Source organism: Sceloporus undulatus, chromosome 1, assembly GCF_019175285.1.
Source record: "Sceloporus undulatus isolate JIND9_A2432 ecotype Alabama chromosome 1, SceUnd_v1.1, whole genome shotgun sequence".
In the NCBI taxonomy this organism is placed as follows: domain Eukaryota; kingdom Metazoa; phylum Chordata; class Lepidosauria; order Squamata; family Phrynosomatidae; genus Sceloporus; species Sceloporus undulatus.
The window spans coordinates 344317667-344331787 of NC_056522.1; the positions used below are offsets into that span (position 1 = coordinate 344317667).

Sequence of the window (14121 nt, forward strand, 5' to 3'; positions counted from 1 at the left end):
ACCATTGGGGGGGGGGGGAAAAGAAAGAATTTGAAATGATAAAAGTGTCCCTAGACTGCTTTGTCTGTTCCTTTTTGGTGTGTGCATCTGGTTTGTTCATCTTTGAAAGTGTGTGGATTTTTTTTCCTTTACAAGTAATTTTTTTAAAAAAAAAATTAAAACTCAAACAGTCGTTCTCTTCTCCCTTCTTGCTGGGAATAAAGTGCTTTTTTCTTTTCTTTTCTTTTCTTTTTTTAAGTACGCCTATTTTGATGTCTTTTCTTTTCAAGTGTTGGATTTCTGTCTTAGATTTAGTTTGTTCCAACTTAACTACATAAACATTATTAATTGTTTTCTGAATTTTTTCCTTCTACCTCCCTCCCCCCTTTTTATAAGGGACTACCTCAACTGCAGAATCCTACAGCCTTACATTTTTTAAAACAAATGCACTCCTTTTTATAATTGTCACATCCAAGATGGAGGCAAGGACTGTGAAAGCACTAAGACAAAAAGCAAAACAAAACAAACCCTGTTACTTTTGAACAATTGTGGCTGCATACACTCAAACCCCAATCTGACTTGATACTCAAATATTAAACACTTTATAAGAAAGATAACAATAAGGAGATGAAGCTGAGCAGAGCTGCAGTTGAAGTTACTCTAGTTCCTATGCATAAATTCTAGTTTCCTTGTTTTCATTTTTATCTGATTATTATTATTATTATTATTAGTTTATATATTTTACTGGTTTTTAAGTAGGGGAAAAGTTTGAACTGTTCTTATTCTTTGAGAACTTTAACGGAACTGTAATTCTAATTACTATTATATTTCTTAGTAATTTTTTGTAATTTGCATGTTGAAGAAGTTGCAGCTTAGGGTTTGTGAGATTGTCAATGTTAGAGTTCTGTTCTTTCTTTTTGTTGATGGGCATGAATATGCTCATTTGTTTTTGTATATTGCCCATCCCTTCCTTACAGCCAGAAGCTCTAATGCTGCTAGATCACTCCGTTCCGCACTTACATGGACATGGCAACTGACTTACACATTCACTCCCATCATCTTCATCTGTGTAGTACACTCATAGACCGTACACCCCCACTCCATCCACCCAAGGCATCTTTTCTTCCCATAAGTCCCCCCCTCACTCTCCTACCCACCCTTTCTTTAGCATCGTTTAAATTTTTATGTGCAGTCATCCATTCCTTAAAACACACACACTCCAAATTCTAGGGAAAAAGAAAAGAAAATGTATTTTGAAAAAACTAGAGAGCTATATCCAAACAATTTTTTTTAAAAAGAAAGAAAGAAAAGGCAAACGAGTTGGTTCTCAGACACCATTTAATGGTGTGATCTGCAGAACACTGCTATTGCGTAAGTCCTCTTGATGTTGGGATTGCATGTGTGCAGTGGTTTGGGTATTACACCACTGATCTGTAGAAAATTCGATAACAATAGGGTGCATCTTTTTATTTTTTAAAAAAATCTAGAAATCATAACATGAGAATTTGTTTTTTAAAAAGGAAAATTCTGAATTTGCAAGAACAACAGAAAAACACAGTAGTAAAAAAAGTTCCAATTTGTTATAGTGCAGGGTTATGATTTTTTTTCTTTCATGTTATGTGGTGTGGATGTATGTGTTGTTGCCTCCCTGTATCACCCTTTGTCGTAAATAATTATTATATTTTAAAAAACTGAAAATACTACACATTTTGATAAAAAAAAGTTTTTTAAAAAAGAAAAAAGAAACAAAACTACAACAGCAAAATAATAAAAGGCAAACGTTTCTCGAATGTGGCAATTCTGCTTGTCCAAGAGCATTCTTACACAACTTTCTTTTATAAATTTTTCTTTCATGCCAAAAAACATGCGGGCAATTTGTTGATGTAAGTTGACAATATGAAATCGACATGGTATGATGCTTTCTTCTGACTATGTTTATATGTGTATTTAGGGTTTTTTTAAGCACTTGTGTTTTGGTTTCTTTTTGTGTATCATTTATATTTTCCGTTATCTTAGGTTTTCTCTTTTAGTTTTTTTATTAATGTGAATGAATTGCTATTGTTGCTTTTAGTTCTGAGCTTTTAACCTTTGCTGTATATTTATTATTTTTCAGTGTACAGTTGCTTTTCTTTCTGTAGACATATTCTTTGATTTAATTTTTGCAAGATTATTGTTTTACTATTGGCTTTTGTGATATTCTTTTGTTATGTATTCCTGATAATTATATGCTTTTCTGGGGGAGGACTAACCGAACCAATAGTAATTTTCCATTTATGAGCCACCATTCTCAAGCAGACTTCTTCCTTTTCCATTTAGATTTTTTCTTGTAGAATACCCAGGGTAAGCCATATACAAAAGAACAAAAGAAATTGCTCTGATATTTGTTTTTCATGATGCAAAGTCCACTTGTGGTATTTCTACAAATGAATTTACCACATTTTCCAAATGTTAAAGTTTAACATTCCCACCTCTATTTTGGTCAAGAAGATACTCTCAAGTGTACTATTCTAGCATCATATTCTACATCCAACTCTCTGAAAGTATAAGACAGTTGAAAAGATTTGTTGAAAATCAAACCATGGTATCATCCACCAGGGTACCATGTTTAAGTTCTTTTGGTTCAATTTCCTATGTTAGCAAGTGTCTTATTTCCTGAGTATATTTTGTAAAGGAAAAGGAAGGACTTCCATCTGTTTAAACAGATGGGACTTTTGAAGGGTCACAACATACACCTGAAGTCAAGTACAGTCAAGAAAACTGGCCAGAAAAACTGCTGCTAATTGATTAGAAAAAGTAATTGACATGGGTTAGTTAGTTGTAATTGCTGCATATAAAGTAATTTTAAAAAAACAGTATTGACACCTAGTGAAAACCATATTTGGCAAAAAAAGAGAAGAGATCTAAGATGACAACATCTTCCATGAGGACCTCATATTGGTAAAGCCGGGTAGTTCTGCAAGATTAATATAGATGGGTTGACAGGATACTGAAGCATAGCTCTCACCTCCACCCCCCACCCCCCCGGCCGCCTATAAATCAAGATACAATTAAAACTTGGCTTCTGTCTCCTTCACCAATATGCAAGGCACAATTTGAATAAAATGAACATATCAGAATACAGTGCAGATAGGATCATGTTTCACAAACTTCAAAAAGCAACGTTCACTCAAATCAAGCTCTAAGCACTCTCAGGAATCTGAGATACAGCTGCATTATCCTCCATTTCTAGCCTAAGAGCCTTCTAGGCACATTTAACACTTGTGAGTATAGCAATCCAGTAAATATCTTTTCCTTATGTTTTCTAACTTATTTAGATTGTAAGCCTGATATCAGGGAACTGTCAAATCAACAATTTGTAAACCAATAATAATAATAATAATAATAATAATAATAATAATAATTTATATCCCGCCCCTTGAGGTCAGTCGGGGCGGCTAACAGCAATAAAATACAATACATTGTACATCAAAATTCCCTCTCCCCCCCACTCCCACTCTGGGAGCCTTTTTTAAATACTTTTTATATTCCTGTATAGGTTGACCTTATGTATAAGTCAAGGGTAGGTTCTGGGACAAAAATTCTGGATTTTTATATGAACCATGGATAAGTCGAGGATAAAATGTAAGGGCACATATTTACGGATGTAAAGGATGTCCTGCCCCCTCCGGAAGCAGCTGGGCTGGGAAGAGGCTTGGAGAGCGAATGATTGTGCTCCCTGCCATCTTATTACCTTATTGAGTTGTGTATGTCAAACCCAGGTTTTTTGGTTCAATTTTGTAGCATAATTTTTTTGACTTATACACAAGTATATATGGTACTCTAGATAGATTGATGATCTATCTATGATGATCTGATGTTCTGTCTATCTATGCCCACATGATCACAGAGTTGTCTTTGACAACACTGGCTCTTCGGGTTAGTTACGGAGATGAGCACTGGCCCCCCTACAGTCAGACATGTCTTGACAACCTTGTCAAAGGGAAATACATTTACCTTTACCAATAGATAGATAGATAGATAGACAGACAGACACTGCACACTTTCCTCCCACTCACCTCCTTTTTCAATGTGACAGCCCCATCTCCAGTGGCCATTTTGGTGTTGAGGAACCTTGAGGGGTCCCTGAGGATGATATTATTGTTGTACATCCAGCAAAAGGAAAACAACTGGGTGTGTCTCTGCTGCTCCTCCCATTCACTATCAACATGAAAATAGCCACCGTTGGGAGTGGGTATGTCACACTGAAAAGGTCTGTTTGGGAGAATATTAGTCACTATGTGGTTGGAACAAAATTCCAACATCTACAGTCACTTACAATGGTTTAATCTGATCTTCTGCCATCAAACCCCACTAGCAAGATGCCAGCCTAGAGTTTATCTGAATATGCACTGGGTAGAAAGCAATGGAGAACATTCACAGTTTCATAGTATATTCAGACGTGCGTCCATTTAATGGATATCTGAAAATCTTAAAAGCAAAGGTACCTAAGACTATGGAGTGAGAAAATGAAGAGCTCTGTGGAAATAAAACAACAGATTTACCCATTTGTAGGCTACAGACATAAAAGCCTCACTGATACCAATTGTTATGTTTGTACTGGTCACAGAATTTGGGTGATAAACAACAGTTTGGCCTATCAACTGATTGAATGCCTAATATCCTTTATTCCTATTCTCAATACTTCCAACAGTTCTCTCCAGAGGCCTGTTGGGAATGACATTTTTCATTCAAAATATTTGAAAAGAGTGTGCTCTTGTACAGTCCAAGGGAGAGGGGTGCAAATATTTTCCTGAAAAGTAGTCAAGGAATTTAACACTTTTCAAACAGTAAAGGAAGTTTTCTACAATGGAAGAGGTCCTTCATTGTGGTATTGTCTGCCAATTTCAATCAAATGAACTAGGAGAAAAGTTAAATGCTTTACATTAGCCTCAGATTTCAACCAGCAGCTAAATGTGACTTTAATATTTTTTCATCTTTGCCCACAATGAATTGGCAAGGATACAAATGTCAAGGGAGATTTTAAAACTGCACATTCCTCTCCTTCCTCCTGTTATTTATTTATTTATACATACATACATACATACAAATAAGGAGGTGTGTAAATACCAACTTATAATCTTTTTTTTTAAAGGAACATTTGAAGGTTTTTTTTTCCAAAGCAGAATATCTTTCCTCTTAAAAGTACACCTGAGTTGCAGTGTGAAGGAACAAATGTGAAATGCAAATGAGAGCCTTTAGATATTGAAATTCAAACACCTGACAATGGAGATACACCGTGCCAGTCTTTCCAGCTGATATTTAACAGCCTTTCTGCCACATCTGGAAGAGGCAGAAGGATTGTTGCATTTCTCTCTTTATAGTCATCGTGAGACTTTGAACGAGAACCTTTCAATAATTTTTCTTTTTTCGATTTTGGCCCTACATCTCTTTCATGACTGGCAAACCACTGAAATTATCTTTGTCATAAAAATGAGGAATGGAAAGGGTTTTAGCTTATTTTCTTCACTCTATTCCCCCCCCCCCAAACTTTGGTTACTTATGGCCCCATACATTCATGTTTTTCTCACAAACATCTGCACAGTTCAGAGAGGTTCTTATTAAATTTTCAACACTCCATCTTTTCCAGTGTCAGAAAGACCCTTACTAGAGAGCAGCCCCAGAGGTATGAATTATATATCTGTAAATACACTCATAAAGCAAAATGCAGGGCAGGCTTCAAGGCTAAAGTAGACCTTTTATGTCCCTAGTGATATTGCTAATTTAAAGGAAAGCACAACCCTATCAAACAAGCCTATGTCCCAGATTTTAAAATGCCAACTTTAAGGAATATGGAGTGCTTATTCTAAAAAAAGAAAGAAATTGTACAGCTGATCTTGGATATTTGTCAGTTCTAGACTACCATTTTTCACCAGGCAGACCTCAATCCTCTCAGAATGGATTGCTTATTATATCTGTTGCATTTTTTATCTGACCAAATAGAAGCTGATCTGGCATCACTAATGCAACAGAAGAAGTCATTTTAACTGCTCCTTTCTATTTCATCCTAAAGCATTCTGTTGTCAGCACAAATCATTTCAATAAATGTGTGACCTTCTGCTGGAAGTACAAAGCAGGCAGGGAGAGGGAAGAGGTTAAATTTAAGGTTCTGGTAAGAACCACACTTATCTCTTATGTTTTCTTTGGATCTAGAGGATCTTAAAATATATGTTGAATCCTCAACATATACTAATTGGAGCCCAGAAGTGTTGGGGGGGGGGAAGAAGGGGGGGGGGGACAGCCCCTTGAGTTCAAGCAAGAGACTATTAAACAGATACAGTAGTCCTTCTATATCCACAGATTCTTTATCCACATATTCAACCATCCACAGCTTGAAAATATTAATATATAAGCAAACCTTGATTTTGCCATTTTATATAAGGGACTCTTTTTAACTATGCCATTTTATTTAATGCTCTGGTCCTTTGGTTGGGAGCAAAAAGGACCCAGAATAATTGAGTGCACACAGGCTGCTTGGGAGCAGATCATGTGGTTGGTGGGGTTCCAACCTGCTTGTAGCTGGAGCAGACTTGGGCCGCTCTTTTCTGCCCGTCTGCTCCAGCCCAGAGTTGTTGAACCAATGGAAAAGGTTAGCTCAGACTAAATTGTCCAAGTGATTTGCAATGACACCTACTCATTAAACTCAGTGGCCACTCTGGCTGGGGAAATTGGGGAGCTTTAGTCTTAAAAGTAACACTTCCGTGCTCCTCTGACAGAGGTCATATAGGGAGCATGACTGAGAAATGTCAAAGTAGGGCTTAGCTCCTACCAAATTTTCTAGGTAGGTTATATTCTGATACTTACATCTCCCATTCCTGCTCATAATGTTTCAGTGCGAAGTTCATCTGACAGCTGAGCAGAAATGTTACAAGAAATTTTTGGTCAAACATAATAAATAATAATAATAAAGATTTATTTATATGCCACCTTTCCCTTAGGATGAAGGCGGCTCACAGCATTGGATAGACTCAGTTAGTGATTTAAACCACTCATACATCCATTTTACTTAGTTGTAAATTCAAACTATAGCTGTGAATAGCACTTTGTGAAAGTTGTGTATTGAACAAGCTGCTCTGTTTTGCCTCTGAAGAAACCAAATACTGTGTAAAAGTGGGGGGACAAACTCAACTTGGATGACCATGCTATTTCTCCCTAAAGCCAGCTGCAGTCTACTAAGTCATAGATATAATGAATGACCTATATTCTGAAAAAGCATCAAATATTAAGTGAACTATCAACCTACTAGAAACCTGTTTGAATTCTGCAAGTCACTTTGAGAGTATCTTCAAAAACCAAACCACACAGACTCTTCTTTTGCCCAGTCTTAAAAATTATAGACCTGATCACTCCTTCACCTGACTTGGGTGAGAAAGCCGCAGAGAGCTCTAGAAAGGTTGTGCTCATAGGAATAGAGAAGAATGTGAAACCTGCTGGCTTAATACGTTAAGCTCACCCCTCCAGCTGCCACCAAAGCACACACATGCCCTTTCAGTTGGGTGAATTGAACATCTGATAGTGCACTGTATACAAGATGTACTAATGTTTTTCTTTTTGTTTTCTATCCAGGAGGTGAATTAGTTATCCCTCTTCTTGTAGAAGACCCTTTAGATATCCCTCCTATTGCTACTCGTGCACCTTTCATTACACTCCCCACTACCTTCCGCCCCCTCCTCACCATTATTGAGACCACCAAAGATTCCCTGTCCATGACCTCTGAGGCGGGGTTACCTTGCTTGTCGGACCAAGGCAGCGATGGTTGTGATGATGATGGCTTGGTGATATCTGGGTATGGCTCAGGGGAAACCTTTGACTCTAACCTACCCCCTACTGATGATGAAGATTTTTACACCACCTTCTCCTTGGTAACAGATAAGAGTCTTTCCACTTCAATCTTCGAAGGTGGCTACAAAGCACATGCACCCAAGTGGGAAACCAAGGACTTTAGACCTAACAAAGTCTCCGAAACTGGTAGGACTACTACCACAGCTTTGTCCCCTGAGCTGATCCGCTCCACAGCTTCGTCCTCGACTGGGATGGTGCCCAAATTGCCAGCCGGCAACATGAATAACCGTGACCTCAAACCCCAGCCTGACATAGTCTTGCTTCCGTTGCCCACTGCCTATGAGCTAGACAGCACAAAACTGAAGAACCCGCTAATAACTTCCCCCATGTTCCGTAATGTGCCCACAGCAAACCCCACGGAGCCAGGAATCAGACGGGTTCCGGGGGCCTCAGAGGTGGTCCGTGAGTCGAGCAGCACAACGGGGATGGTCGTCGGCATTGTGGCTGCTGCTGCCCTCTGCATCCTGATCCTCCTGTACGCCATGTACAAGTACAGGAACAGGGACGAGGGGTCCTATCAGGTGGATGAGACGCGGAACTACATCAGCAACTCGGCCCAGAGCAATGGCACGCTCATGAAGGAGAAGCAACAGAGCACAAAGAGCGGCCACAAGAAACAGAAAAACAAGGACAAAGAATATTATGTGTAAAAAAAATACTTATTTATATATATAAATATATAAATACTTAATGAGCTATAAATGAATCGAAACTGTTAACAGCTAACAAGATTGGGAGCTGCAGTTTGTGGTTTAAAACAAATATTGAGAATAAACGTTTCAGCCGTTGACTGCTGAGTTTTCAGTCATTGCTTGGAGTCCTCAAACTCTGCCCTACTGTATTATAAAGCACACTTAGCGTTCCGAAGAAGGCCTATGCAGCATTAACCATGTTGGTGGACTTCAAAGCCTTCAGACCTCCTCCTCAGCTGAACTTTTCTGCAAGGGCAGAAGACTTCATGGCTTACTTGTTTCGTATCTCCAAGTGAGTCTTTAAAGATGTTCATGATCTTTGACTGTATGCTAATTTTTTTCAGTTTAATTATTTTAAAAAAAATACAAAAAAAATAAGAAAAAGGAAAAAAATGCAAATGTTATAAACAAAACAGAACAACTGATCTGGCCATGCCCAGCCTACGTATCATTTTCCAAGATGTGAGGGGGGAAAGAAAAATAAATGGTTTGGGGTTTTCATTATGTTTTTCTGTCTGAGTTTTTTTTTTTTTTTAATTTCTGTGAGAATTTTTGGGAGAATGAGCCAGGACATAAGTCAAGAAGAAAACTTGGGGATTTTTTTTATTAAAGAAAGACTATTGCCATATATGAACTCAAGTTCTACCACGGTGTTTGCTCTACATATCAGATTGTGTTGTCTCTTGAACCTGTTGTCTGCAGTAAGTTGTTAACGTAAAAAAATGTGATGGGGTGGCAGTGATGGTGATGATGCTGAGAATGAGAGTCATGGAAAATTGGAACTAGCACACGCGCACATAGACACACACCCCAGAACTGTCCCCAATGTTTTGAAATAAAAGTAAAGTCATCGGAAGATGAAACAGGGTCCTCTTCTTTGACTAGGAGTGACAGGCTGTAATTGCCTACCATTTAGTGTATCTTAGCACAGCTAAACTGTAGAGAAAAGAGGGGAATTTAGAAACTAAATAAATAAATAAATAAATAAAAACAAAAACACGTAGCCATTCTGAATTAAGTACATGATGCAAAACTAAGGAGCAATTCTCTTGATTCTGACTCCTTGGCTGATGGCAATGCATGAGTAACCCATAGTAATCAATTGAATTCAACATGAAAAGATTATACTGAGTTCAGCTTGTGGAAAGAACCACAAAATGTCATACAAGCCAAAAAATGTGTCACAGAGGAGTACGAAATAGGGGTGGGTTGTTGTTTTTTAAATCATGAAGGCGTGTTTCATATGTAACAATTTTAATTTTGTAGATTTACATTACTGGTTCGCTGTCCTTCCATTTGCCCGATTCTCCCTTTCCCTTCTCTTTTATATGAAAGAAGATAAATTTAAAAAGTCATTATGACACACAGAAATAAAAAAATTAAAGAAGCTTATTAATAGTATAATATATATAAATATATATATATATATACAGATATATTTATCATGGTATGTTTGATGGAACGACTGGAACAGAGATGCTGTTAAAGTCTTAATATGAAATGAGAATGTTGTAAAGAAAAAATGTTTTTACAAAACAACAAAAAGCTAAACTTTAAAAATGTGAAAAGAGTGTGCATTTTAACTTTGTCACAGTTATCTGTGTCAAAAAGATTTTAAGATAAAAAAAATAAGATTTTGTTTACATATTTTACTACAATTTTTTTTCTGGATGGTGTAATTTCTAGATGGGTACCCTGATGTACATAATGCTATGAGGTTTCATTGGGTTGTTATTTATATTCAATGTATTTAATTTTGTTTGATGAGGTTTTTTTAGTTTTTCTTCCATTATTTTGAAAGAGAGCAACTTACTGTACAGGATAAAATAAACAACTGGGTGTTTTTGGCCACAAATATCATGTGCAAAAAAAATTAAAGCAAAAAAGAGAGGCAGAGAAAATGAAGGAGAGAAACGGGGAAAGCACACAAGAATTCTAAGAGGACTCTGGCATATTAGAAATGTACAATTTTTCTGTGTACAGATGAAATCTAATCAGCTGTTTAGGTTTAGAAATCTACTCTTGCTGGTGTTTATAAGTCGCATGAATCTTTGACTATGAAGAAGTGTTATCCAATGCACACACGCACATGAGAACAAAATAAAAAAAGGCAGCCTTCTCATATGGTCTGAGAAGAGGCTTACCTGGCTAACAAATCTTTTCAGTGTGTGTGAGGTTTGTTTTTTTATTATTATTATTTTTAATTATATTTTTACACTACAACAGAAGGGGGGGAAATAGACAGGTTTTCAAAGGTATGAAAGCACGATTTTAGACAACTTAACTGGCCGAACATATACAGAGATGATTATACCTTGATGTCTGTAAAAGATTGCTGCTGTTCTTGAAGTCTTGGAGTCTTGTGAAATGATTTTCTGCTTTCTTTCTTTCTTTTTTAATTTGAGAAAACCCATGTTTCTGTTCCTTTTTTAAAATTATTTTAGTGTCTGTTTCTATTGGATAATTTTTTGGGAACATGTGCATTTCTGTATGTGGGCTTTTACCATATCCCTACTGTTTTATGGAGAGAACCTTGAAGACTTTCTTTAACATTATTGTGTTGTTATTGCTTTTTTTCCCCCTTTCCCTCCATCCCCTCTTTTTTCTCCTGTTCTTTTCTTTTCATAATTGCCTTTTTGTTCAAGGATATGCTTAGCAATAAAATGTTCTTCCCAAAGCCCTGGCTGTTTCTGTCACTTTCTGTCCACAGGTATGTAAGGGTCATTCCTTTTTTATAGGAAGTCGGGAAATAAGACATTTTCGGTTTGCTTATCATGTTAGATCCTCCATGAGAGGTGAGAGTGATATATTTTCTGGAGTGGTTGAAGCTAAGTGAGAGTCATGCAGGGTGGTGATGTGAGGAGGCAAAATGAGGACATTCTCTTCCAAATAAGAATTCTGCACACATTTCCTTCAGTACCATAATTGTTAGCATTGCAATAACTTAAAATACCAGCTGAGCTTTTGTTAGTACAGTTAGGCACCCAAAGAGGGAACATGAATGCAGCAAATACAAGTTCTAGGTGTGAATAATTTTCAATGTTTCATTCTCTGCAGTGCTTGAAACTGGGAACTGAATGCATTATAGAATTAACAGTTAATTGATAGGTTGTTGTTTCATTTATTTGTATTTATGAAATATCTATCAAATAAATTCCCTAAGTTTAACGACAATCATCATCATCAATATCAACAACAACAACAACAACAAAGGACAATAAGAGAAATCTTGAATACCTGTATATCTGTGATTTCATCAGTGTGGATAAAATCTTCACTAATGGAGATCACAACTATTCCACACATAGCTGCTATGGCAAATCCATCCTTCGTGTGACAGGTCCCCAGTCTCATGCCATAATGAGGTGGCTGAATAGGATTTATGACTGAATGCTATCAATGTCAAACCAAAAACTGAAAATGCATGCAATTGTCAATGCAATACAAATGAAAAATTAAATCTGTTTTGAAACCTTGGTACTTGATATAACAGTGCCCCTTACAATATACACTAGACAGCCATTTGATAACCAGGGTCACATAATTCACTAAAGTCCAAAACACACTGCAGAAATAATCCAGTTTGAGAGCGCTTTAACTGCCCTGGCTCAGTGCTAGGGAATCCTGGGAACTGGAGTTTATTGTGGCACCAGAGCTCTCTGACTGAGAAGGCTAAATATCTCCCAAAACTATAGTTCCCAGATTCCTTAGCATTGAGCCAGGGCAGTTAAAGCGCTCTCAAACTGAATTATTTCTGCAGGAATCAGCAACTGCAGCAAGTCCAGGGCGAATGCCCCTCCAAAAGGATGTGGACATAAATTTGGATTTGAAAAATTGGAGACCTCCTAGAGAGGCAATTCACCTCTGTCTGGCATGGCTAAAGGTTAGCAAAAACAGCCTTTGAAAGCGACATACAGCTCCATGACCTCATGGTGTTCATCCCTAGTGTATGGGGGAGTACTTGAGGAATTATATCTTAAATTTAATTAAGGAGACATAGCTCTTAAGTCTCCATGTAGAATTTCTCAGGTTTAATTCACATTTGAAAAGATAACAACAGGTGATATGAAAGACCTCTGGATTGTTGGTAAGCTGGTAGTTGGAGCAGACAATATACAGGGCTAGATGGACAAATGGTCTACTCTAATATAGGATAGCTATCTAAAAAGCAATTAGTAGCCATGCTCAAGGTGGAAATAATCTTGAGGATATTATTTTTCACATCATTTAGAATATGTGAATTAGAATGAGTGAACAGACAACAAAGACATGTGAGGAACTTTTGTTACACTTTAATAACACTGGAACCACCATAGGATGGTGATGGTGGTGGTGGGGGGTGATTTAGTCAGTATTCTACATTACCTACATAATTACATATACATATATGTAACTAAGGCCCATTTTTTTAACCCTCTGGAGTTAAAAGAACCCGTTTTTTCCAGGTTCTTTTACCGACGCCCGGGTTACGTCGCGAGTGCACCAATACATGCAGATGCTATGTGTCCATTATGCGAAAATGGTGGCGGCCATGCAGACAGGATGCCACTATCAGGACACCGTCATTACATACTAGGATTCCGGACCATGTGGTTGCTGCACGATCTGGAACCCTGGTATTTCAGCCCGTCTGTCTTGGACCTTCATTGCATCTCCTGGCCCAACCCCAACAAGCCCACATTTAATGCCAGAAACTCTATTGGGTGAAAGAGGTTTTTCACCTAAATGAAGATGCTGTTTGGGGTGCAAGGAGGAGGATGTTTCCAACTGCTTCTGCCAGCAAGTGAGACTGTGACAAGAAGCTGCTTTTTGGTTGTCATACCAAAATTCATCAGTAGGAATTTTGTCATTCACCAGTGGGAAAGGGCTGGGAAGTCATCCTCCTTGTGTTACAATCATCAGCTGTATAACCCTCTCCATTTGATGGGGCTGCTGTCTGTTAAGGCAGGCTGGGGGAGGAATTTACGTAGACTACATAGTCTGACTGAATACAGTCAGTTATGGATCCATAACTCTAGGTTGCAAATCTGTAGCAGAACTACAGCCTATTATTATTATTATTATTATTATTATTATTATTATTATTATTATTGGCGGGGTACAGACAGCGGTAAAGGGGCGGTGCCAGGTTGGAGGCAGGGCAGCCTCACTGGCAGCCCCTGTGGTTCCACCCCAGTGCTTTTCCAGGATGTGGAGAAGCGGCAAAATGCTGCTTCCCCGTGGCCTGGAAAAGGGGTATAATTGGGGCTTCATGCCCCAAAACATGCAAACAGTTGCAGCCAGAGGAGAAAGGCGCCATTCTCACAGCCGTTTGGTGGCTGCTGGAACAAGGCACGCACCAGGAGGAGCTCCATTTCAGAACTTCTCCTTGTGCCGCTGTTAGGCCACCACAAGCGACCTGGGGCAGCACAAACACATCATGCCCACGCCATGCCGTTTGGATGCAGTGCAGTCATGACATCATAATGGCGGTGCCCATGTACACAGGGCGCTCCCATTATGCTGCCGCTGGCACGTACTAGGGTTAGGGAATGTGTACATGGTGCATGCTCCCTAACCCTAATACCAGCCC

The 14121-nt window shown here is 38.2% G+C and overlaps 1 protein-coding gene across 25 annotated transcripts in view; it reads left to right on the top strand.

Annotated features, from left to right (window-relative positions):
• Positions 1 to 11240, top strand: part of NRXN3 (neurexin 3) — a 1626608-nt gene extending 1615368 nt beyond the window's left edge. For 16 of the 25 annotated variants that reach the window (XM_042468184.1, XM_042468193.1, XM_042468249.1 and 13 more), the window contains one exon: positions 7582 to 11240. In XM_042468184.1, coding sequence (XP_042324118.1) covers positions 7582 to 8507 — 926 coding nt within the window. In that variant the 3' untranslated portion in view covers positions 8508 to 11240. Of the gene's footprint in view, positions 1 to 956; positions 1162 to 7581 lie in introns of those variants that run through there. The other 9 variants (XM_042468325.1, XM_042468334.1, XM_042468381.1 and 6 more) reach the window with 3 other exon arrangements.
• Positions 11241 to 14121: the final 2881 nt, after the last annotated feature.